This window comes from Dermochelys coriacea, chromosome 8 (assembly GCF_009764565.3).
Source record: "Dermochelys coriacea isolate rDerCor1 chromosome 8, rDerCor1.pri.v4, whole genome shotgun sequence".
Lineage (NCBI taxonomy): Eukaryota > Metazoa > Chordata > Testudines > Dermochelyidae > Dermochelys > Dermochelys coriacea.
This window is the reverse complement of record NC_050075.1, coordinates 41,749,033-41,772,213: the sequence shown is the minus strand read 5'-3', so window position 1 is coordinate 41,772,213 and position 23,181 is coordinate 41,749,033. Positions and strand designations below refer to the sequence as shown.

At 47.1% G+C, this 23,181-nt stretch overlaps 1 protein-coding gene across 3 annotated transcripts in view; it reads left to right on the top strand.

Moving 5' to 3' along the window:
- Positions 1-23,181, top strand: part of OLFML2B (olfactomedin like 2B) — a 103,326-nt gene that overhangs the window by 20,236 nt on the left and 59,909 nt on the right. For 2 of the 3 annotated variants that reach the window (XM_038414693.2, XM_043490628.1), the window contains exon 3: positions 8,704-8,811. The exons of the other annotated variant lie outside the window; for it this stretch is intronic. In XM_038414693.2, coding sequence (XP_038270621.1) covers positions 8,704-8,811 — 108 coding nt within the window. The remainder of the gene's footprint in view (positions 1-8,703; positions 8,812-23,181) is intronic. 3 annotated transcript variants of the gene reach the window in all.

Here is a 23,181-nt window from a genome sequence, read left to right as displayed (position 1 = left end):
AAAGCAAATGCAAGTTATTTAATCAACAATTAATTTTAAAAAGAATAAGGAAAAATGGGAAAGGTTAAAGGAAACACATCAACTCGCTCTGTGGCAGGGAACATCACAAACAGTGTCTCTGGAACGTCAGGGCAGTTCACAGTCTGTTCCTTGTAAGTCCCAGGCCTTCTTCTCAGGCCCTGGCTGTGCTGTAGGGATGCTGTGGGTTGGACACTTGCTCTGGTGGTGGCCACACGCTCTCAGGCTCTTAAGTGGTAGGACCCCTCTTCCCAGTGTTGCCCCTGCCCTATCGGGGTTATGATCCAAGCCTGGCCTGCAGAGCCTCTTGGCTGATGTGTCTCCCTTTGCTGGGCCTGCTGCCCAGGATCCCCCTCAGTCTCCCCAGCTGCTCACCACACCCAGCTCCGGACTGCTCCAGCCCCAGCTCCACCACTCTGTCTCAGCACTACTGCCGCTGCAGCTGTTCTGCCTCCAGCTCCCTGGGCGGCTTCTTTGGCCCCTCTGCCTCTGGTTGCTACAGCTCTGCTCCCAGGACAGGTCTGCTCTGCAGGCTGCTTCTGTGACTCTGCTCCCAGCACTAACCTGCTTCGTGGGCTGCTTTTCTGGCCCCTCTGGCTCTGGTTGCTGCAGTTCTCCTCCCAGGGCCAGTCTGCTCTGTCTGGGCTGTGCCTCTGGCTTTGGTGCTGCAGCTCTGCTCCCAGGACAGGGTCTGCTCTCTCTGGATCTAGCGTAGCTCTGCTCCCCAGCTCAGCTTTGGCCCCTGCTTTCTCCTTAACTCAGTCCCACTCTGTCTGACCCAGGCAATTCCAGCTCACATGAAGGACGAGACCTCCCTGGCCTCCTGACTCCCTGAGTAGCCCACCCGCCCTGTCATTCAGGCTGACCTGGAGCACTGACCTCTCCCCATTGTTCCTGGGGGCTGTCAGTCTCAGGGTCCTGATTCCCCATCGACCCTTTCCCCTTTCTAATACTGGGAGCTAGCAACTAAAACACCCCCACTGAATGTTAGTAAGGGGGCAACAGTCCCCTTATATATAGCTGATGATCCTTAATGGGCAATCAAGCAGGCTAGGCAGTGCTGATTCCAAACTGTCTGGAGTGTCAAGCAGAAATATAGCACAAGTTTGAAATACAGACAGTATAGAACCAATACTTATAACTTCAAATACAAAAATGATACACACATACAGACAGCATAATCATAACCAGCAATCATAACCAGCATAATCATAACCTTTTAATAGACACCTTACTTAACCTCCTTTGTACAAGATTTAGTGCAACTATAACACCTTGGTTGCAACAATGATCTATACAGTTATAGTTCATGTCGATAATGTCACAGAAGGGCTGGAGGGAGCTCGTGCATTAGAAATGTTGGGAGGCGGAGCTGAAGGGAGCAGGCACATGTGAGACATCGGGGTGCGGGGTCCGACAGAGCAGGCGTTTGAGGGATGTCAGGGCACAGGGAGGGAGGAGCAGGCACATGAGAGACCTCGAGGCTCGGGCCCAGAGGGAGCAGGCATGTGAGAGACGTTGGGACGTGAAGCTAGAGGGAGTAGGTACGTGAGAGACATTGGAGTGCGGGGCCAGAGGGAGGAGGCATGAGAGAGACATTGGGCACTGGAGGAAGGAAGTATGTGAGAGACTTCGGGGGTCTGGGCTGGAGGGAGCAGGTGTGTGAGAGATGTCAGGGTGCAGAGCTGAAGTGATCAGGTATGTGAGAGATATTGGGGCGCGGAGCTGTAGGAAGCAAGCACGTGAGAGAAGTCGGGGCCAAGATCTGGAGCAGCAGGTTTGTGAGAGACGTCGGGTCTCGGGGCCAAAGGGAGCAGGCGCATGTGAGATGTCACGGCACAGAGCTGGAGGGAGCAGGCACATGAGAGATGTTGGGGTGCAGGGCTGGAGCAAGAAGGCACGTGAGAGACGTCAAGATGCGTTGCTGGAGGAAGCAGGTGTATGAGAGACGTCAGGTCACGGAGCTGGAGGGAGCATGTGTGTGAGAGACGTTGGGGTGCGGGGCCAGAGGGAGCAGGCATGAGAGAGACATTGGGCACAGGGCTGTAGGAAGCAGGCATGTGAGAAATGTTGGGACATGGAGCTGGAGGGATCAGGTGTTTGAGATATGTTGAGGTGCGGGGCTGGAGGAAGCAGGGGCATGAGAAATGTCAGGGCTCAGGGCTGAGAGAGGAGGCACATGTGAGATGTCACAGCACATATTTGGAGGGAGCAGGCATGTGAGACACATTGGGGTGTGGGGCCGGAGGGAGCAGGCGTGTGAGAGACGTTGGGGCGTGGGGCAGGAGGGAGCAGGTGCGTGCAAGAGACCTTGGGGCATGGCGCAGGAGAAACTGGTATGTGAGAGATGTCAGGGCATGGAGCTGGAGGGAGTAAGTGCATGAGAGACGTCGGGGATTGGGGCCAGAGGGAGCAGATGTGTAAGAGAGGTTGGCTCCCGGCATCAGAGAGTTGGCGCATGTGAGAGACATCAGGGCTTGGGGCTGGAGGGAGCAGGCATGTGAGAGACATCAGAGCACGGGGCCGGAGGCAGCAGGCGTGTAAGAAACGTTGGGGCAAGGGGCCGGAGGCAGCATGTGCGTGAGAGACTTTGGGGCCAGAGGGAGCAGGCATGTGAGAGACATCGGACGGGGGACTGGAGGGAGTAGGCACATGAGAAATGTCGGGGCATGGGGCTGGAGGGAGCAGGCATGTGAGAGATGTCAGGACATGGAGCTAGAAGGAGTAGGCATGAGAGATGTCGGAGTGTGGGGCCGGAGGGAGCAGGCATGAGAGAGACATTGGGCACAGGGCTGGTGGAAGCCAGCATGTGAGAGACATCAGGGATCTGGGCTGGAGGGAGAAGGCATGTGAGAGATGTTGGGGTGTGGGGCTGGAGGGATCAGGTGTGTGAGAGATGTCGGGGTGTGGAGCTGTAGGAAGCAAGCACATGAGAGACTTCTGGGCCCAGATCCGGAGCAGCAGGTGCATGAGAGACATCAGGCCTTGGGGCCAAAGGGAGCAGGTGCATGTGAGATGTCACGGCACGGGGCTGGAGGGAGCAGACGCATGAGAGACATCAAGGCGCAGAGCTGGAGGTATCAGGTGTGTGAGGGATGACGAGATGTGGAGCTGGAGGGAGCAGGTGCATGAGAGATGTCAGGACTCGGGACTAGAGGGAGCTGGCAAGTGTGAGATGTCATGGTGCGGATTTGGAGGGAGCAGGCACATGATGGACCTCAGGTCATGGAGCTGGAGGGGACAAGCATGTGAGAGACTACGGGGCAGGAGGAAGCAGGCATGTGAGAGACATCAAACTGTGGGGCCGGAGGGAACAGGTGTGTGTGTGAGAGCCATTGGGTCGCTGGGCTGCAGGGAGCAGGCCTGTGAGACACATCAGGGCACGGGGCCAGAGGGAGCAGGCCTGTGAGAGACACTGGGGCGTGGGTCAGGAGGGAGCAGGCCTGTGAGAGACATCGGGGCACGGGGCCAGAGGGAGCAAGCCTGTGAGAGACATTGGGGCGCGGGGCCAGAGAGAGCAGGAGCATGCAAGAGACCTTGGGGCGCAGAGCAGGAGGAACTGGCATGTGAGAGATGTCAAGACGTGGAGCTGGAGGGAGTAGGTGTGTGCAAGAGACCTTGGGTGCGGGGCCAGTGGGAGCTGACATGTGAGACGTTGGGGCACGGAGTTGGAGAGAGTTGGCGTGTATGAGAGACGTCGGTGCGAGGAGCCAGAGGGAATCAGTGCATTAGAAATGTCGGGATGCGGAGCTGGAGGGAGCGGGCTGTAACGATGCTGTGTTTGGTGGGACACTTCTGAGAGTATCAGTTCAGGACAAATTGCTTAGAGCAGGGCAGTTACAGCCCAAGGCTGGGGTTTCTCCACTTCTAAGGCACACCAAACCAGCCAGACAGAGAGGACTTTGGTTTTACCCCACTGGCTAACCATAAGTCATACAAGCAATTCCCTTAGACACTCCAGGCACCAGTGCAACTTGTTATGGGGACGAATGATTATGAAAACCAATACCCCAGTAAAAGAAAAAAGGCTCTCCTGATCCCAAAGGACCAAGCCCCAGACCCAGGTCAATACACAAATCAGATCTTACCCAAAATCATGATGTTGCCAATCCTTTAGAATCTAAAATCTAAGGTTTATTCATAAAAGGAAAAAGATAAAGATGAGAGCTAGAATTGGTTAAATGGAATCAATTACATACAGTCATGGCAAAGTCCTTGGTTCAGGCTTGTAGCAGTGATGGAATAAACTGCAGGTTCAAATCAAGTCTCTGGAGGACATCCACAGCTGGGATGGGTCATTCAGTCATTTGTTCAGAGCTTCAGTTTGTAGCAAGGTTCCTCTAGAAGTAAAAAGCAGGATTGAAGACAAAATGGAGGGCCTTTTATATTCTCTGCCCTGTGAAAGGACACCCCTTTGTTCCTACTGTGGAAAATCACAGAAGCAAGATAGAGGTTGGAGGCACATGGGCAAGGCACATGTCCAAGCATGACTGAGTTTGCAGGCCGAGGCCATTGTTTACATGTTAGTTTGAACGTTCCCAGGAAAGCTCAGATGTTGATTGGAGTCTCCCAAAGTTCATTGTCAGTTAAGTGTTTTTTGATTGGGCACTTACTGAGAATAGTCCTTTCTCGAGAAGCTGACCAAATGCTTCACTGAGGCTACTTAGAATCAAAACACATTGAGATACAACATAAGAACATAAGACTGGCCATACTGAGTCAGACCAAAGGTCCATCCAGCCCATCTACTGACAGTGGCCAATGCCAGGTTCCCCAGAGGGAGTGAACCTAAAAGGTTATGATCAAGTGATCTCTCTCCTGCCATCCATCTCCACCCTCTGACAAACAGAGGCTAGGGACACCATTCCGTACCCATCCTGGCTAATAGCCATTAATGGACTTAACCTCCATGAATTTATCCAGTTCTCTTTTAAACCCTATTATAGTTCTAGCCTTCACAACCTCCTCAGGCAAGGAGTTCCACAGGTAGACTGTTCGCTGAGTGAAGAAGAACTTCCTTTTATTTGTTTTAAACCTGCTGCCCATTAATTTCATTTGGTGGCCCCTAGTTCTTATATTATGGGAATAAGTACATCACTTTTCCTTATTCACTTTCTCCACAACACTCATGATTTTATATACCTCTGTCATATCCCCCCTTAGTCTCCTCTTTTCCAAGCTGAAAAGTCCTACCTCTTTAATCTCTCCTCATATCGGTCCTGTTCCAAACCCCTAATTATTTTAGTTGCCCTTCCCTGAACCCTTTCTAATGCCAGTATATCTTTTTTGAGATGAGGAGACCACATCTGTACACTGTATTCAAGATGTGGGCGTAAGATGGATTTATATAAGGGCAATAAGATATTCTCCGTCTTATTCTCTATCCCCTTTTAAATGATTTCTAACATCCCGTTTGCTTTTTTGACTGCCGCTGCACACTGCGTGGACGTCTTCAAAGAACTATCCATGATGACTCCCAAGATCTTTCTCCTGATTAGTTATAGCTAAATTAGCCTCCATCATATTGTATGTATAGTTGGAGTTATTTTTTCCAATGTGCATTACTTTACATGTATCCACATTAAATTTCATTTGCCATTTTGTTGCCCAATCACTTAGTTTTATAAGATCTTTTTGAAGTTCTTCACAGTGTACTTTGGTCTTAATTATCTTAAGCAGTTTAGTATCATCTGCAAACTTTGCCACCTCACTGTTTACTCCTTTCTCCAGATCACCACTAGTTACCCCTCTCCATTCTGAAAATTTACCATTTATTCCTACCCTTTGTTCCCTGCCTTTTAACCGGTTCTCAATCCATGAAAGGATCTTCCCTCTTATCCCATGACAACTTAATTTACGTAAGAGCCTTTGGTGAGGGACCTTGTCAAAGGCTTTCTGGAAATCTAAGTACTTTATTGTCTTTAAGTGTTCCTTTTGTATCTCGATTGTCCAGGGGCCCCACTGGTTGTTTATCAGGCTTCCTGCTTCTGATGTACTTAAAAACATTTTGTTACTACCTTTTGAGTTTTTGGCTAGCTGTTCTTCAAACTCTTTTTTGGCTTTTCTTATTACATTTTTACATTTAATTCGGCAGTGTTCATGCTCCTTTCTAGTTACCTCACTAGGATTTGACTTCCACTTTTTAAAAGATGCCTTTTTATCTCTCACTGCTTCTTTTACATGGTTGTTAAGCTACGGTGGCTCTTTTTTAGTTTTTACTGTGTTTTTAAATTTGGGGGTATACATTTAACTTGAGCCTCTATTATGGTGTCTTTGAAAAGTGTCCATGCAGTTTGCAGGGATTTCACTCTAGTCACTGTACCTTTTAATTTCTGTTTAACCTCCTCATTTTTGTATAATTCCCCTTTCTGAAATTAAATGCCACAGTGTTGGTTTCTTCCCACCACAGGAATGTTAAATGTTATTATATTATGGTCACTATTTCCAAGTGGTCCTGTTATAGTTACCTCTTGGACCAGATCCTACGCTCCACTCAGGACTAGATCGAGAGTTGCCTCTCCCCTTGTGGGTTCCTGTACCAGCTGCTCCAAGAAGCAGACCTTGAAAGTATCGAGAAATTTTGTCTCTGCATTTTGTCCTGAGGTGACATGTACCCAGTCAATATGGGGATAATTGAAATCCTCCACTATTACTGAGTTCTTTATTTTTATAGCCTCTCTCATCTCCCTTAGCATTTCATCATCACTATCACTGTCCTAGTCAGGTGATTGAGAATAGATCCCTACTATTATATTCTTATTAGATCATGGAATTACTATCCATAGAGATTCTATGGAACATGTGGATTCATTTAAGATTTTTATTTCATTTGTGTTGGTCCTGCTTTGAGCAGGGGATTGGACTAGATGACCTACTGAGGTTTCTTCCAACCCTAATCATCTATGATTAGGCGGCTGTGATTGCAGAGCCCTTGGCCATTATCTTTGAAAACTCGTGGCGAACGGGGGAAGTCCCGGATGACTGGAAAAAGGCTAATGTAGTGCCCATCTTTAAAAAAGGGAAGAAGGAGGATCCTGGGAACTACAGGCCGGTCAGCCTCACCTCAGTCCCTGGAAAATCATGGAGCAGGTCCTCAAAGAATCAATCCTGAAGCACTTAGAGGAGAGGAAAGTGATCAGGAACAGTCAGCATGGATTCACCAAGGGAAGGTCATGTCTGACTAATCTAATCGCCTTTTATGATGAGATTACTGGTTCTGTGGATGAAGGGAAAGCAGTGGATGTATTGTTCCTTGACTTTAGCAAAGCTTTTGACACGGTCTCCCACAGCATTCTTGTCAGCAAGTTAAGGAAGTATGGGCTGGATGAATGCACTATAAGGTGGGTAGAAAGCTGGCTAGATTGTCGGGCTCAACGGGTAGTGATCAATGGCTCCATGTCTAGTTGGCAGCCGGTGTCAAGTGGAGTGCCCCAGGGGTCGGTCCTGGGGCCCGTTTTGTTCAATATCTTCATAAATGATCTGGAGGATGGTGTGGATTGCACTCTCAGCAAATTTGCGGATGATACTAAACTGGGAGGAGTGGTAGATACGCTGGAGGGGAGGGATAGGATACAGAAGGACCTAGACAAATTGGAGGATTGGGCCAAAAGAAATCTAATGAGGTTCAATAAGGATAAATGCAGGGTCCTGCACTTAGGATGGAAGAATCCAATGCACCGCTACAGACTAGGGACCGAATGGCTCGGCAGCAGTTCTGCGGAAAAGGACCTAGGGGTGACAGTGGACGAGAAGCTGGATATGAGTCAGCAGTGTGCCCTTGTTGCCAAGAAGGCCAATGGCATTTTGGGATGTATAAGTAGGGGCATAGCGAGCAGATCGAGGGACGTGATCGTTCCCCTCTATTCGACACTGGTGAGGCCTCATCTGGAGTACTGTGTCCAGTTTTGGGCCCCACACTACAGGAAGGATGTGGACAAATTGGAAAGAGTACAGCGAAGGGCAACAAAAATGATTAGGGGTCTAGAGCACATGACTTATGAGGAGAGGCTGAGGGAGCTGGGATTGTTTAGTCTGCAGAAGAGAAGAATGAGGGGGGATTTGATAGCTGCTTTCAACTACCTGAAAGGGGGTTTCAAAGAGGATGGCTCTAGACTGTTCTCAATGGTAGCAGATGACAGAACGAGGAGTAATGGTCTCAAGTTGCAATGGGGGAGGTTTAGATTGGATATTAGGAAAAACTTTTTCACTAAGAGGGTGGTGAAACACTGGAATGCGTTACCTAGGGAGGTGGTAGAATCTCCTTCCTTAGAGGTTTTTAAGGTCAGGCTTGACAAAGCCCTGGCTGGGATGATTTAACTGGGACTTGGTCCTGCTTTGAGCAGGGGGTTGGACTAGATGACCTTCTGGGGTCCCTTCCAACCCTGATATTCTATGATTCTATGATTCTACATAGCCAATATTCATAACTTCAACTACAAAATGATGCACACCTACAAGCCTTGGCCCCACTGGGAAAAGAAGCATCCAGGGGGTGTATGGAACTGCTGGCTGCTGAGGAGAGGGTTTACCAGATGAAGCAAGAAACTGCCAGACTTAAGCTCCAAAAAAGCAATGGAAGAACAGCAGAAATTGTATCATCTTAAAAGTCCAGTTTATAACAATGTTGGTTTGTTATATTACTCTGAAGAGTTGTCTGTGTTTAACCAGTTTTGCTATGTTTTACAGCTATCCTCCATCATAGAGATGCTAGAAAGTGCTTTCTATGGCTTAGACCTTCTAAAGTTACACTCAGTCACAACAAAATTGGTGGGCCGAGTGGAGAAACTAGAGGAGGTAAGATGAGATCCATTTCTTTTTCTTTTAGTTGTTTTGTTAGAGACAACGTCATGCAAAATGAAATGGCACCTAAGTGTTTGGCATCTGGAGCCAAATCATGGTGTTCCATTCCTAGTGGGAGAACTGGTAATTAGCCACCATTTCATTTAACTTTGTGGCCACTGTCATCATGACCTATGACTGGACACTTGGAGAAAAGAGATCAAGGGGTAACATTTTCAGAAGTGATTTAGATATTCAAAGATTTTTAGGCACCTAAAAATGCAGATAGGTGTCTAGGAAATTTTGGAAATCCTACTTGATGCCTAGCTACATCTTTAGATGCCAAAAGGTCTTTGAACATGTGGTCTGTAGCTGCCTAAGTTCCATTGTCTTTCACTGAAGCTTAAATTCCTAAGTGCCTAAGTCACTTTTGAAAATGGGATTTATATTCCTAAATCATTTAGGTGTTTTTGAAAATTTTACCTGGCCAGTGTTGTCAATTTTCACAAGTCTTGAGATATTTCATACTCTTCTTAAAGCCCCAGTTCCTGGAGTCATGTGATTTTTGTGAGAATCTCGGCTTTCAATTCAAAGAAGAGTAAGACCTCGTGGTTATGAAGAAAAGCTTGGAAATGTGACCTGAGTGGGTAACCTAAAGTTTTAAAGACTAAAAATAAGAATTTCAAATGTTTTACTTTTGAAGAGCTTCATGATTTCTTGGGGCTTGACTCATGGTTTTAGAATACTGGAGATTGGCCATGCTGACGCTGTTTGTAGTAATCCATATGTGTGGTGGAAGCTCACATTTTAGCCAGACACAAACATGTATGACATCTTGCAACTTAGTCAAGGCAGGTCAATGAGAAGGGTCTCTCAGAAGAGGATGCAGGGTGGGAGGGCGATGCTGCATTTATGAACCCTGTGACTCATGGCCTGTATGTAGTGTTTAATGTTTAGTCCAGTAACAAAAGGGTTAATTATCTAAACTGGAGCCAGTGTGAGCTGCTGCTAGGATTGCCAGGCTTCTGGTTTTCAACCAGAATGCCCAGTTGAAAAGGGATCTTGGCAGCTCTGGATGGCATGGCTGACCAGGCCATTAAAAATCCATTCGACAGTGTAGCAGTAGCTTGGAGCTAAGGCAGGCTCCCTGCCTGCCCTAGCTCTGTGTGGCTCTCAGAAGCGGCCGCCAGTTCCTTGCGGCTCCTAGGTGCATGGGCTGCCAGGGAGGCTCCATGCGCTCTCACCACCTTGAGTACTGGCTCCACAGCTCCCATTGGTTGGGAACCATGACCAATGAGAGCTGCAGGGGTGGAACCTGCGGGTGCAGCACTGTATGTGGAGCCTTTCTGGCCACGCATTTGCCTAGGGGCTGCAGGGACCTGGCGGACGCTTTCTGGGAGCTGTGGTAAGCGCCGCTGGGACCCCGCATCCTCTCCCGCACCCCAACTCCCTGCCCCAGCCTGGAGTCCCTTCTCACACCCAAACTCCCTCTTGGAGCCTACACCCTCACAACACCCTGCCCCAGCCCTGAGCCCCCTCCTGCACCCCAAACCTCTCATCCCCGACCCCACCCTGGGACACTCACCCCCCTCCTGCACCACAACCCACTACCCCAGCCTGGTGAAAGTGAGTGAGGGTGGGGGAGAGTGAGTGACGGAGGGAGGGGGGATGGAGCGAGCAGGAGCGGGGACTCAGAGAAGGGGCGTGGCCTTGGGAAAGGGGCAGGTTAGGGGGAGGGGCAGGGGTGTTCAGTTTTGTGCGATTAGAAGGTTGGCAACCCTAGCTGCTGCCTCCATCTTGACTCGAAGTGCCTGAGAAATGGATGACACAGTGCTCCCTTTAGCAGTGAGTATTGTCCTGGGTTTAATCAAACTGGAGCTGTGCTAATGAGCCGTGTGCTCATGTTCAAGATGGTTGTAATGGGGCATGCTCTGTCCCCATCCTCTGATGCCTAGATACCTCTCAGACTCTCCAGTGCTTGGCACCGCCATGTTGTTTATTTATATTCTGGCTGGAGAATTTGGCTGGTCCTATTGCTGGGAACATGGGATGAGGATTTTACCTTGCACCAAGTCTAACCAAATTCCTAGAAAGTGTTTTATCTTTATTTCTTTTGAAACTGTTTCTGACTTTAATGCCTTACACTTGTACTCACTTAAAACCCATCTCTTTGTAGTTAAATAACCGTGTTTTATTTTTTAATTAAAACTAAGACAGTGCTGTGTTTGAACTGAACTGTTTGGGTAACTCCAGTTAAGGTAATAAACTGTTGCATATTGACCCCTTACAGAAAAGGGCTAGAAAGAGCAGAACACATGTTTCTGGGGAAAATCCGGGTGTGGGAGTGTGTTGGGGTTACTCAGCAAGTGGTAAGCAAGGCTGGTGGAAGCCAGTGTGACCTGAGTGTGACTAGCAGGCTTCAGGTATACGCAGACAGTCGTCGTGGGCTGGGGACCTGCACGCTGGTAGCTGTTTGTGAGTAGCCCTGGTTGGAAGCTACAGCAGCAAAGCATTGTAAGGCACCCCAGGTTGCAGGGCAGGCAGTGACACAACACCTCACTGGTCTGGACTGCACACTGGAATGTGACACTGTGTCATTGATTTTACCTCCATTGGGAAGCCAACCTACGTGGACGTCTGCTGCCCCTCAACAGAGATATGATGCTGGTATCAGAATGGTACACTGGTGCTGGAAGAAGAGGCAACAATACATTCCTGTTGTGTATTGGGCATTGGCCTCTTTTTGTACCTTCCCTGTTGCTGTTTATTATAATTGTTTTCTGGTAATGCCTAGGATGGATCTAGAGATGCAAAAGTGAGTGGAGAGTGCCCAATGTAAAAGAATGGACGGGTCAAAAAAGGCCAGGCTCTCAGCCCCAGTTCCTGCATTCCTCTCCCACCCCAGTATAGAGGCGGGGGGAGCGGTATATGTAAGGGATGGGATGGAGCTGTCAGCAGCTCTCAGCTCGTATACAGTCCTTGAAGTTAGAGCAGCCCTAGGCTATGTCAGGGCCAAGGCAGCATGAGAATCACCATGACCAGGAGAATAAACTTACAGACCCACACAGCTCTGTGGGAAGGAGAGCAGGCCGTGACCTATGGATAAGGTTGCGAGTCAGTCACGGAGGTCATGAATACCATGACTTCTGCTGTTGCAGTGGCTGGTGTGGCTGCCCCAGGGGCCACTGGAACAGAGCAGCAGCAGCGCCTCAGGGCCCTTCAGCTAAGATTTAGTCTGGGGTATTTATAATAAAAGTCATGGACAGATCAGGGACCATGAATTTTTGTTTATTGCCCATGACCTGTCTGTGATGGGTTTGATCACAGAGATTCCCTTGGGACTGTTACCTGACGTGCTGAAATTACCTCTGAGCCTATTTTCCCTGCCAGCTTGGGACATCCAGAACCTTGCCTTGTTGAACCAGACACTCTAGCCTTCTGCAACACAGACCCAGGAACTGGGCCACGCCCCCAAAGCTGCAGGCTTTTAAGTGAAAACAGCTCTTCATATCTCTCTATCAATATTATAGAGGGTGGACAAATTATGAGTTTACCCTGTATAAGCTTTATACAGAGTAAAACGGATTTATTTGGGGTTTGGATCCCATTGGGAACTGGGTGTCTGGGAGCTGGAGGCAGGTAACCTGCTAAGCTGTTTTCAGTTGAGGCTGCAGTTTTGAGGGCGTGGCCCGGACCCTGGGTCTGTATTGCAGCAGGATAACATGTCTGGCTCAACAAGGCAGGGTTCTGGAACTCCCAAGCTGGCAGGGAAAACAGGCTCAGAGGTAATTCCAGCACATCAGGTGACAGTCCCAGGGGGGTTTCTGTGACTGAACCTGTCACAGTGGTGCAGTCGAACACGATCTGTGCACATGATTGCTTTGAGGCACTGGTAGTGATTTTAAGTGAGTTTTAAGTATTGTGGTCAGAGAACAGAAAAAATGGTTACTGGTTTGTTATTTTCTGTTTGCTTATTTTGGGTAAGGAAAATAGAGGCAAGAAAATCAGCAAAATGAGTGAGAGTGAGACTCAGAAGAAGCTAGAACTCCACAGTTTGCAGATTGCTGAGAAGGAAAATGAACTTAAAAGACAGATGGAATTAAGAAAAATGGAGATTAATGCACAATTTGTCCAGAGAAAAAGCTGCTCACGAAAGAGCCATGAAAGCCCAAAGGTTAGTACAGCAAGCTGCTAAGGAGGATAAGGAAAGAGAGAGGCAGCAAGCCCTGGAGCTAAGAAACAAAGAAATTGAGGCCCAGAGCCAAGCCCAAATTGAAACTCAGAAGCATGAACTGGCTGTAATGGAGTGGAAGAGACAACACCTTCAAGCAGCTGGCTCCACTTCCCCTAAAATTCATAAATGGGAGAGGTTATGTCCATCATATGATGAATCCAGTGATATTGCAGAGTATTTCGTCACCTTTGAGAGATTGTGCACTCTCCATGCAATTCCTGAGGATCAAAAGATGACTACTTTGGTTGCAAAATTGACTGGGAGAGCTCTGGACATATTCAATAAGATGCCTATTGCTGATGCTTCAAACTATGGTATATTTAAGGACTTGGTTTTGATTTCAGATTACACCTGAAACCTACAGGGTAAAATTCAGGAGTCTTAAGAGGGTATCTGGATTGAGTAATGTGGCCTATGTAAATGAAATGAGGGATTTGTTAGACAAGTGTGTGAGGGGAAAAGGCATTACAAGCTTTGAAGGAATGTGTGATTTGGTTGTTCAGGAACAGTTCCTGAATATGTGCAGTGATGATGTAAAACAGCATTTGTGGGACAAAAAGGTGGATGCAGTGGGTGAATTATCTGGGTTTGCAGACTCTTGTGAGCAATCACAAGCTGCAATTAAACAGAAACCACTGGCAGCGGGGTGCAGGGTTGGTGGAAAACAGAATCACCATTTTACCCCTGGGAAAAAGGAGGCTGGGCGTTCACCTCCCCATTCCCCTGTTACTCGTCCCAAGTCTCCTGCACACGCAGAGGAGCCCAAGAGGTGCTACCCTTGTAAGTCCATTGAGCACCTGAGGAATAAATGTCCTGTGCTGAGTGGGAACAGGCACCAGGTAACACAAGAAGCTGCTGCTTCTCAGAGCACAGGGGTATTCCAGGCTACTGCCTCTTACCACATAGGATTTGTAAAGGTTCCTTCTACACAACCAAGCAGTGAGCATATGCATGCTGTTCAGCTTAATGGGAAAGCGCTCCAAGGTTGGAGGGATACTGGTGCAGAGGTTTCTGTGGTCAGGAAGGACCTGATCTATGAGAATGATTTGTTACCAGGAAAAATGGCAGAATTAGAATTAGTGGGAGGTTACAAAGTCCTTGCACCTACAGCTAAGGTACACATGGAAACTGGTGATTTGCAGGCTGAACTGACTGTCACAGCAGTGGCACACAATTTTGCACCATTTCTACTGGGGAATGACTTTTCTGATGTGGCAGAATCTGTCCCAGGGTTTGATAGCAGCAAGAAGGAATCTTGTGCTGAAAGCCCCAGAGGGGAGGGTGATGTCACAGGGGCTGCAGGGGAAATGGGAGAGTGTCTCTTTAATTCCTCTGTAGCAGGGGAAGATGGGCCATTGGGGGCAGGCATGGTCAAGACCAGTTCCTGTAGCCCTGGGGTATAAGACAGATCCCTGTGGGATTGGGTGGATAGAGCCAGCTCCTGTCCCATGGTCATCTCCCTGACTGCTACTGACAGCTGCTGACTTCCAGGATCAATGGGTAGTGATCAACGGCTCGATGTCTAGTTGGCAGGCGGTATCAAGCGGAGTGCCCCAAGGGTTGGTCCTGGAGCCGGTTTTGTTCAACGTCTTTATTAATGATTTGGATGATGGGATGAATTGCACCCTCAGGAAGTTTGCCAATGACACTAAGCTGCAGGGAGAGGTAGATACACTGGAGGGTAGGGATAGGGTCCAGAGTGACCTAGACAAATTGGAGGAATGGGCCAAAAGAAATCTGATGACGTTCAACAAGGACAAGTGCAGAGTCCTGCACTTGGGACGAAGAATCCCATGCACCGCTACAGGCTGGGGACTGACTGGCTAAGGAGCAGTTCTGCAGAAAAGGACCTGAGGATTACAGTGGACGAGAAGCTGGATATGAGTCAGCAGTGTGCCCTTGTTGCCAAGAAGGCCAATGGCATATTGAGCTGTATTAGTAGGAGCATTGCCAGCAGATCAAGGGAAGTTATTTCCCTCTATTTGGCACTGGTGTGGCCACACCTGGAGTATTGTGTCCAATTTTGGTCCCCCTACTACAGAAGGGATGTGGACAAATTAGAGAGAGTCTAACGGAGGGTAACAAAAATGATTAGGGGGCTGGGGCACATGATTTATGAGGCAAGGCTGAGGGAACTGGGGTTATTTAGTCTGCAGAAGAGAAGAGTGAGGGGGCATTTGATAGCAGCCTTCAACTACCTGAAGGGGGGTTCCAAAGGGAATGGAGCTCGGCTGTTCCAAGTGGTAGCAGATGACAGAACAAGAAGCAGTGGTCTCAAGTTGCAGTGTGGGAGGTCTAGGTTGGATATTAGGAAACACTATTTCACTAGGAGGGTGGTGAAGCACTGGAATGTGTTACGTAGGGAGGTGATGGAATCTCCATCATTAGAGGTTATTAAGGCCCGGCTTGACAAAGCCTTGGTTGGGATGATTTAGTTGGTGTTGGTCCTGCTTTGAGCAGGGGATTGGACTAGATGATCTCCTCTTCCAACCCTAATATTCTATGATTCTATAATAAGTTGCAGGTCAGCAGGGGACAGGCCCTGCCATAGGGTGCACAGGGACATCTATCCCGGAGATGGAAGTTGCGGTCCTGACAACCGCTGCGGTGGGAACAGACCCCAAGGGCTCTGTAGCTGGAAGCAAGCCCAACCTGAGTGGAAGTGGGGGATTTTGGTGGCCAGTGAAGTGTCTGTCATAGCTGGCAGTTGTGAGCCCACAGATGGATCAGGGTCACCTTCCCTTTTGGAGAATACAGGGGTGTTTGCCTCAGGGGGGAACCCAGAGAGGGAAGTCCAGACGGAAGGTGAGGGGGGACAGGAGTGTCTGCCCACCTTTTGTAGGAAGGAATTTCTCCAGGAGAAGGGTGAAGGATCTGCATCTGAAATGCCAGACCCCTCACCTGTGGATCAGGTATTAAGGGAAGACCTGGGGTCAAATCTCCTGGAGGGGAGAGTCCACCCAGCTGACCTTTTGGGAACAGAGAATGGGATGACCGAGGGGAACTTACCAATCCAAAGCACTCTATTAAAAGATGTTGTTTCTGCTATGCTTGTAGAAACTAACATTGTTTCTTCAAGGCAGGAGAAGGAAAAACTTTGCATTTGGGAAGCTTCACAAGTTGGTGGGGCCCAACACAAAGAGATTCCAGAGGGAGGAGAAGAGGGCAGGCATGGTTGCAGTGCACCCTTTCCTTGCCAAAACCCAAACACATACCTGAATTGAGAGCCTTCATCAAAGAGAGAGGAGACTCTGTGTCTAAACCCCTACCCCAAAGGGCCTGGAAAATGCAATAGACTCCGAATGAGCTAAACTGCGTGAATAGAGCCTGTCCGCTGTAGATTTGCTGGTTATCTTATGTCTTTGGCTACTTCACCTATGGGTCAAGACAAAGGAGCTAATACGAATGGTAAACTTTTTGAAGATGTGTAACATACCTGATCTCTGGAAAAAACTTTTGTACATGTTAGGGGTGGTGACAAGACAGTCCCACAAGCAGGTTCCTTTTCAGCTTATACCTGTAAACAGGCTGGAAGCTCAGCACAGCAGCAAAAGCATAACAGGCCTACTCTGCTGTGTGGAAGGGGAAACTGAGGCACACCGCCTCAGAGCATTGGTGGCTAAATGCCAAGACTCCTACACTTTAACAGATATTGCTGTCTACATTCTGTTAACAATGCTACACACCAGCATGTTTTCAGACACCTGGGGACCACGAACCCAGAACTTTGCAAGAACCCCTGTGAATAGCATTATAGTATTTAATAACGATGGATGGGGGTATGACCGGAGCTGAACTGGAATTTTAAATGTACTGCCTCTGCTATGGACAGTGTCCAAGCCTCTGGCAGTAAGTTCAGGAGGAGGGTGTGACGTTGCACTCCATATGCTTTATAAAAAATATGATTATGAATGTGAATATGATGTAACTGGAATATGCTTTATGCAAAAGGTCTCTTGTAAGGTATCATTACAAAGCTTATAATCTACTGAGTGTGTTCATCCTATTTGTATGCATGTATCATTCTTGTATCTGAAGCTAGAAATATGAAGTATAACTTTGAGGTCCTATTGTAATTATACAAGGTGTGGGCCATTAATGGTGGTTTAGAATCTTGATGGCTCCCATTGACTAGAACAATTGGTTGTAAATGGTTTATTTACCTGCCAGCCTTTCTGTGTATATGTGGGCCAGCCCAGGGGTAATGAAGAATGAGGTCTCACAGGGACACTTGACCATGTCACCTGATAGTGAAATCCATCTTTAATCTGGTACTTTTCCATTTAGAAGGAGGGGTGGGGAACCAGAGAGACAAAAGACTCCCGCCTTGTGCCAAAGCTATAAAAGGAGCAGGACAGAGGGGGCTGCCAGTCATGAGAGAGCCCCTGTTTCCACCTAAGATGTCTGTTGGAGCTAACAAGGACTGTACCAGGGGAAAGGATTGGGCCTAGACTAGGAAGGAGTCTAGTCTGTGAAAGAAGCTTATTGGAACATCTCTGAGGGTGAGATATTACCTGTAATCAGTTTCTTTATGTATTAGGCTTAGACTTGCATGTTTTATTACTTGAAACCACTTAAATCCTACATTTTATACTTAATAAAATCACTTTTGTTTATTAGTAAACCCAGAGTAAGTGATTAATACCTGGGGGAGCAAATAGCTGTGCATATCTTTCTACCAATGTTATAGAGGGCAGACAATTTATGAGTTTATCCTGTATAAGCTTTATACAGAGTAAAATGGATTTATTTAGGGTTTGGATCCCATTGGAACTGGGTATCTGGGTGCTGGAGGCAGGTAACCTGCTAAACTGTTTTCAGTTAAATCTGCAGCTTTGGGGGCGTGGCCTGGACCCTGGGTCTGTGTTGCAGCAGGCTAGCTTATCTGGCTCAACAAGGCAGGGTTCTAGAAGTCCCAAGCTGGCAGGGAAATTGGGTTCAGAGGTAATTCCAGCATGTCAGGTGACAGTCCCAAGGGGGGTCTCTGTGACCGAACCCATCACACTGTCCGTGACTTTTACTAAAAATACCCATGACTAAATCTTAACCTTACCTCTTGTCAGCTTAACCTATAGTTAAGATTGCCTAACATTTTCCATTGTAAGCCCCTCTTTTCAGTAGCTTGTTACTTTTCCAGACGTCAACTATTGGAGGTAAAATTTTCCATGCTTACTCTTTGCTTCAGGCTCAATTCTCTTAGTAAGGTTCAGCAAAAATGGTTCAGCTGTTTCCAAGAAAGAGAAAAATTGGTAATTTTGTTCGTTAAATTCTTACAACTCTTTCTTTGAAGAACTCTAATGTCTTTACACTTTGGCACAGGAAATTTGACAGGGACATAGCTCTGGGATCAGAGAGATGTCTTTTGCTGTCCTTATGAAAATCCATTCACACTTGGCAGAGTTAAAAGCCTCTGAAAAATCAACATTTGTACATGCTCAGTACAGCTTGTTGGAAACTTGCTGCTGAAATCTTGGAACATGCCATCTTCAGTGAGCGTGTTCCCACCTCCAGCCCCACATGGCCACCTCCTTGGCAGTGGATGGTACACAGGCTAAACAGCAGCCCTGGGCCTAAGGAAAGATGTGCTGGGATGAGGGGAGCCAGGAGAGGCTCTGCTCTATGTGCTTCTGCTATCTAGTGTTCGTAATTCTATGCTACCCTAAGAAGCAAGCATCATTCTCTCAGTTGACAGACGGGGCTACACAAGGTCACTTCCAGCAGAGCTGACAGTAGAACCCAAGTCTTTAATGTGACAGGTCTAAAGCTCATCCCGCCGGCCACGTGGCCTCTTGGAATCAATGTACCTAATCCGTCCACTTGGCTGTCTTGTCAGTAACCACTAGTCCACATACCCCTCCAAACCCAGGAATGGAATCCTGATTCACAACAGTCTTCTGCTGGTTAACAACTGGTTGTGTAACCCACTGGGAAAGTGTGTGACACATCCCCTCTGGTGTTTGAGTTACAACTCTTACCTCAAAGGGTTAAGGTCTGTGCTGTGGCTCTAACACTGCTGATCCAGGCTATCTGACAGTCTGAGAATCACCACTGACCTTTCCTCCTGCTCTGGGAGGATGTCACTTCTCTGCCTTCTCTGGTTTTGTTTCCTTGTGATGGTGTTTTGCCAAAACAGTTTATTTTAATTATTTCTAATTGCCTTTTATTAGGAGCTCTTGCTTCCCACAAAATCCAGGAAGCGGCTGAGATGTGCTTGGGTAAGAGGTAGGGTCAGCTGGTAGGGCATGCTAGCCTCTATTACTAGTGCTTGAGAGCGTCAAATAATGGCAAGGGAGGTACACTATGTCTTGAAATCAGAGTACAACACCTAAGTGTGAAAATCCTATATTAAAAGATAGCCTAAAATCTTTAATTTTTTTTTAAAGTATATTTCCCCATACATCATTTTCTCTTTCATGCAGTGTAATATTGTTTTGGCCAATAAATTGTGCCTTGCAGCAGGTTGTCAGCTCAAATACTGGAGCTTTTTCCCTCCCTCTGTATCTGGGAGAGTAATTCCACATTCTTTTAAATGCAGACCCATCCCAATAGACTTCAAACATGAGCCAACTGCAGTGAATTCACAAAGCCAAAATTCCACATGCAAACAATTTTGGGAGAGCACTGCACAACTCAGCCAAGAGGTCAAAAAAGAGGCATCTGAAAATGGTGCATGTGAATGTGATATCTTGGGTTGCTGGACTGATCACATATGGTGATCTACAAAGGAGGGTAAGGGATATGGATGTTTCTATTTTTATTTGAGATCCCTCTCTTTTAATCTGGTTTGACTTATTCTCTAGTTGGGTCATATGAATTTCCTGCTGAATCGTCAGTATTTAAAAAGGCAGAAATGGCTTGACTGAATAAGGGCAGAATTGTGTTCTCAGATCACCACTGCGTATCTCCACTACAATGTTCTGCTTTCCCAATATCTATGAATCTGTTGCTGGGAGAATAGAATATTGGAACATGATCTATATGTGGATAGATGGAGCAGAACTTTGCCCTAGGAGAGGAATCCACCAGTAGATACAAAAGGCCAGATTCTGCTGTCAGTTTCCCCCAGTGTAAATTTGAATTCAGAATTTGGCCCAAGAGGAGTATGGAGTTTGGGGGAAATTATATGACCAAATTCTGCTCTCAGTTGCATCCATGCAACCCTGCAGAATTTGTCTCATAATTCCCAACTCGTTACATGTTCTCACCCCAGATCATACAGTTAGAAACACCAGGGCAGTTACTCAACTGAAAAAAAAAAGTAGTATCTCCCGGTATAATATGAACAGAAATGTACATAGCACCTTTCATCCAAACTCCCCAAAGTACTTGACAAATGTACAAGCAGCTGTGCACACTATGGGAAAAATTCTCCTCTCTGACCACAGTGCATATGCCTATTATCTGCTCTGCACTCCTTCTGTGCCTGCAGTTTTCACTGACATCCATACAACCAGTGCAACATACACAATAGACATCTGCACTGTGAATCAGAGTAGAGAAATCTGCACAGCACATTCAGGGAAGGCAACTCATCACTGAAGCACATCCACTTATTGGTCAGATGCAGTAGCTTTTAAACAGGTTACAGCAGAACTATACAGAAGTCCAGATCAGAGAGTGAGGTAATCTTTTAACAAGGAAAACACAAATATTTCCCTTTTAAAGGTCTCATGTACTGATGAATGGTGTACCACGGTACTGGTCTCATGTACTGATGGCTTCAGAGGGAAGTACAGCAGAGGCTGTGCAAGAAAATGTAAATAAATGAGAGGTTAAAGCTTTTTTGTAATGATACAGTTAACTATTAATTACTTGCAAACCTTTCTTCCAACAATAGGTGGCACCACACTTTTAATTAAGTACCTTTTTTGTCTTGACTGGCTGCCTTATTGTTGGTCTAGAAAGAGGAAGTTCCAGCTGGTAGCTTGTTAGATCACTCTTTGTGTGTTGCAGTGACCTGTGGTATATCATTTAACACAATTTCTCAAAATAAGCAAGCGGTGGAAGTGATTTCAGGCAGTGGTTTCAGGCCGTTCTTTTGCAGGAGAAGAAATTGTACTGGCCATGTCACTAACTGTGGATTTCAGAAGGATTTAACAGAATTTGAATCTTGGGTCTCTTAGAAGAACATAAGAATGGCCATACTGGGTCAGACCAATGGTCCATCTAGCCCAGCATCCTGTCTTCTGACAGTGGCCAATGCCAGGTGCCCCAGAGGGAATGAACAGAGCAGGTAACCATAGAGTGATCCATTCCCTGTCGCCCATTCCCAGCTTCTGGCAGTTGGGGGCTAGGGACACCATCCCTGCCCATCCTGGCTAATAGCTATTGCTGGACCTATCCTCCAGGAACTTATCTAGTTCTTTTCTGAACCCCGTTATAGTGTTGGCCTTCACAACATCCTGTGGCAAAGGATTCCACAGGTTGACTGTGTGTTGTGTGAAGAAATACTTCCTTTTGTTTGTTTTACACCTGCTGTCTATTAACAATACCTGAAAGTGTTACTGCATGCTCATGCTATAGTCAGCTAAAATTGTATGTGCCATTAGGAGACTGGAAGGAATGGCAGAATTGGAGGTGTGTACTTTAGACAGAGCTTTTCCAACTTCACTTAAGGGACTGGATGAAAACAGAACTTGCTGCACTGAATCTTGAAGTAGTGATACAGACAGGTGCCTATGCCCAGAATCAATGAAGGGACCCTGTGTGAAAAGCCAGTTTGTAAGTGGCTTAACGAGTGAATTGCTGGTGAAGGAAGGCAGATTCCACACTGGATCTGATTTTCTGAATGGCTAAGAACATGAACCAGAGACTGGTGTTGCATAAAAATGTCAGCCTTTAATTTAAAGCCTCACAGGCATGCACTGAGCCAGCTGTAGCAACCCACTGAAGTAGCTAAATGATGGAAAAAAGTTATATGCAAGCTCTTTGCTGGAGACCTATTAGTCAGGAGGGAGATTAATTTTTCCTGAGTGGGTCACAGACCAAGCATCATTTGCAGGTGATATTGGGCATTGAATCATAGAATCATAGAATATCAGGGTTGGAAGGGACCTCAAGAGATCATATAGTCCAACGCGCTGCTCAAAGCAGGACCAACACCAACTAAATCATCCCAGCCAGGGCTTTGTCAATCCTGAAGGAGATTCTACCACCTCCCTAGGTAACCCATTCCAGTGCTTCACCACCCTCCTAGTGAAAAAGTTTTTCCTAACATACAACCTAAACCTCCCCCACTGCAACTTGAGACCATTACTCCTTGTTCTGTCATCTGGTACCACTGAGAACTGTCTAGATTCATCCTCTTTGGAACCCCCTTTCAGGTAGTTGAAAGCAGCTATCAAATCCCCCCTCATTCTTCTCTTCTGCAGACTAAACAATCCCAGTTCCCTCAGTCTCTCCTCATAAGTCATGTGCTCCAGCCCCCTAATCATTTTCGTTGCCCTCCACTGGACTCTTTCAATTTTTTCCAGATCCTCCTTGTAGTGTGGGGCCCCAAACTGGACACAGTACTCCAGATGAGATCTCACCAATGTCGAGTAGAAGGGAATGATCACATCCTTCGATCTGCTAGCAATGCCCCTACTTATACAGCCCAAAATGCTGTTAGCCTTCTTGGCAACAAGGGCACACTGTAGACTCATATCCAGCTTCTCATTCACTGTAACCCCTAGGTCCTTTTCTGCAGAACTGCTGCCTAGCCATTCAGTCCCTAGTCTGTAGCAGTGCATGGGATTCTTCTGTCGTAAGTGCAGGATTCTGCGTTTGTCCTTGTTGAACCTCATCAGATTTCTTTTGGCTCAATCCTCTAATTTGTCTAGGTCCCTCTGTATCCTATCCCTACCACTCCTCCCAGTTCAGTGTCATCTGCAAACTTGCTGAGGGTGCTGTCCACACCATCATCTAGATCATTAATGAAGATATTGAACAAAACTGGCCCCAGGACCAACCCTTGGGGCACTCCGCTTGATACCGGCTGCCATCTAGACATGGAGCCATTGATCACTATGTGTTGAAATAGCTACCCAACCAAGGAAAAGGACTCCCAGCAGGCTAGAGGATGCATTGAGGCTTCTAAATCTTAGGGTAACCTTGTCAAAAGCTGCCCAGATTCCTGTTATCCTGACAATAGTGATGTTGCTAACTGGAAA